The sequence below is a fragment of the Rhea americana genome, unplaced genomic scaffold, assembly GCF_003343005.1.
Source record: "Rhea americana isolate MKP2758 unplaced genomic scaffold, rheAme1 scaffold_74, whole genome shotgun sequence".
Classification (NCBI taxonomy): Eukaryota; Metazoa; Chordata; class Aves; order Rheiformes; family Rheidae; genus Rhea; species Rhea americana.
The window spans coordinates 4182056-4184954 of record NW_028186912.1 but is presented as its reverse complement, the minus strand read 5'-3'; the positions used below and the strand labels follow the sequence as shown (position 1 = coordinate 4184954).

Below are 2899 nucleotides of genomic sequence, written 5' to 3'. Positions count from 1 at the left end.
GGCGGGGGTGGCAGCCCCCAGCTGTAGCGTGCCAATCGCGGTTATTTTGTAGCTGCTGTATACTGGTTCATTTTTCTAAGTGATAGTGCTGAAAGGTATCTGTTCTTATGCACTTAATGTTGTTTTTGAAATTGTTTTTATTCTCTGTAATGAAAGGACATAAGAATTTTACCACACACTTCAATTTAGTTTATGGGGAGGGGGGTAAGTTCTGTGTGTGTGGTTTGTTTGATGCAGTCAGTATGTTTCAAAGATGTATCTACTTTTCTTCTGTATTTTTGTTAGAAGTTTGTCTTTTTGTTTGGATGCTGCCAGTTTTTGAATGATTTATACCATTGTTCAGGGCCCCAAGATGTTTTTTTAATTTTTCAAATTTTTAATTAGTTGGTATTTRTCTTGGGGACACACTCCTTCCAATTTTACTTTGTTTAGCAGTTAAACCTTTAGATATTGGATAGCTTCAAATAAATCACTGATAATTTGGGATTCGAAATACAGGTGCAACTTAGAGTTAGAATAAAATAATATAGTAATTCATGGATGGATTCATATAATGGATATGTGCTAATTTTTCAAACAGATTTTCACTAATRTGTTTTTCTGTGCTTCCATTTTAGTGGAGTAGAAGCTAAGCAGCCCAATTCTGCTATCAGAAAATGTGTCAGAGTCCAGCTGATCAAGAATGGCAAAAAAATAACAGCTTTTGTTCCCAACGATGGTTGCCTAAACTTCATTGAGGTGAATAATTTTTCAAGAAACAACCTATGGAAAGTTGTACGTGAAAGTGAAGAAACACATAATTGATGGAATCAGACAATGACTGGATAAGGTTCATGGTATTTTGAACTGTGTGTATCTTAATACTATATCTACAGATATAGATGACAAAATGCCAGAAGTGTTTTTATACTTTCCACTTGCTAAGCTAAGCCAGCCCTCAGCAGCATTACTGCAAGTGAAATGACACCTTAGTTTGTGCTCTCCTTCTCCAAAATACTGAAGGGGATAATGTTCCATAATTTAGGGAAGAATGATCACAACTGTGTTCATAACTTTTCCTATTTTTTTCCAAATTAAAATAAATATAATACTTCAGGAGTATGAGAAACAGCAGAAATAGCATGACTGCCCCCTGGTTTGTAGCCTTCCAGCTTCTTGCAGACAGCTGCTCTAGAGGTTGCACAAGCATCAGGGGAATTGCACTTCATGGAGATATCTATTCCCTTCTGCAATCTGGATTTTTCTTTTTTTTTTTTTTTGCCTTTAATTTTTGCTGTGGCCGGGATTTCTACTGAGCATTGGGGTGTGGTGTGAAAGCAAGTGAGAGCTGTGTATTGGGTTTGCTTTAACCTGCTGGTTGACGGTTGCCCTGAGCAGCTTGTAATCATGTTGAGTGGAACAGTGACCAGTTGTTCCCTCTCCACTTCCTTTGCGTTTCCTTTTTCATCATTTTGTTTTGGCTTGTTTTTCATTTCACTTGATCTGTAAAGCTCAGAGAGGGGCCTTGAGCTGCACTGCACCTTGCCTGYTCCTGAAGAGCCCTGAACAACCTGGTYCACTCACATAGCTGAGCAACTTGAGCAGGAAATTGGTTTAGAGACCTCCTGAGGTCCCTTCCAACCTGGATTTTCCCATGATCSTATATAAAGAAACTGCCTGATAGTCATTAGGGAATTTCTTCCCTGTGAGAGTGACAGAGCACTGGAACAGGTTGCCCAGAGAGGTTGTGGAGTCTCCTTCTCTGGAGATATTCAAGGCCTGCCTGGATGCAACCCTGTCTAACATGCTGTAGGTGACGCTGCTGAGCAGGGGGGTTGGACTAGATGATCTCCAGAGGTCCCTTCCAACCTTACTGATTCTGTGATAACTTAGGTATCAATCAACTGCTGTCAGTGTTTCCTGTCCTTTCRCTCTTTCCTTTGGAGGTCTGTGGTATGGCTCAAATTTAATGTAAGCTAATGCAGAAGTGTGTACAAGCTTATAGCTGTGTAACTGTACTATCTTTCATTCTAGGAAAACGATGAAGTTCTGGTTGCCGGCTTTGGTCGTAAGGGTCATGCTGTGGGTGACATTCCTGGAGTTCGTTTCAAAGTTGTCAAAGTAGCCAATGTTTCTCTGTTGGCTTTATATAAGGGCAAGAAGGAGAGACCAAGATCATGAACTGAAACTGATCTGCTAAGAATATCAATAAAACTTTTGATTGGAAAAACTCCTATGCTTGTTATGTAAGGTGGCTTATGGTGGTTTTTATTTTTTTTTTCTTAATCTAGTATCTGCAGGTAAAATACCTCAAATGGTGTGGGCACACTGTCACTGTTTTTGTTTGTTTGTAGCTAGCTTTTCCTTCTCTAAGGAATGCTTTGATGTAGAAAAAAGCCAGAGCAAACTTTGGGTCCAAGTATAACACAACTGACTGAGACCGATGTACGTAGGCTACATCGTAGAATTATGGAAAGTTCTCCAATTTTTGCTCCATCCTAACTTACAAGGGCCAGACTGCTGTAAGAGCATAAAAAGGAGGGCATCGTATGATCCTGGCACACATCATGTGGTTCAGTACAAAGCAGGCAGGTGATATGTGCACCAAGAGTGGTAGTAATAGTCTGCAGCAGCTAAAACTTGCAACAACATCAGAGCTGATACTAGCAAGTTTTGAGACACTGTTAAGATACGCACGATGATGTGTGTSGTGGGTTAAATGATCTCTTCAGTGTTCCATCCTTACGATATCCTTATGATACTCAAGTATCCCACTTGGAATAGCTTCTACAAGTCTCCTTGTTTTACTCTCTTATACKAAGATTTCAAAAACTTGAGGGAGGATATTCCTCTCTTAGTATTAGTCTACCTATCTATGGAACATTTAAAAGAATGCAGTTTCTTTGAGAGGCAGCAAGAT

General features: G+C 39.7%; 1 protein-coding gene across 1 annotated transcript in view; it reads left to right on the top strand.

The window, feature by feature from the left end:
• Positions 1 to 2209, top strand: part of RPS23 (ribosomal protein S23) — a 9824-nt gene extending 7615 nt beyond the window's left edge. The window contains exons 4-5 of the mRNA XM_085322056.1: positions 618 to 738; positions 2014 to 2209. Coding sequence (XP_085178182.1) covers positions 618 to 738; positions 2014 to 2160 — 268 coding nt within the window. The 3' untranslated portion in view covers positions 2161 to 2209. The remainder of the gene's footprint in view (positions 1 to 617; positions 739 to 2013) is intronic.
• The last annotated feature ends 690 nt before the right edge of the window (positions 2210 to 2899 follow it).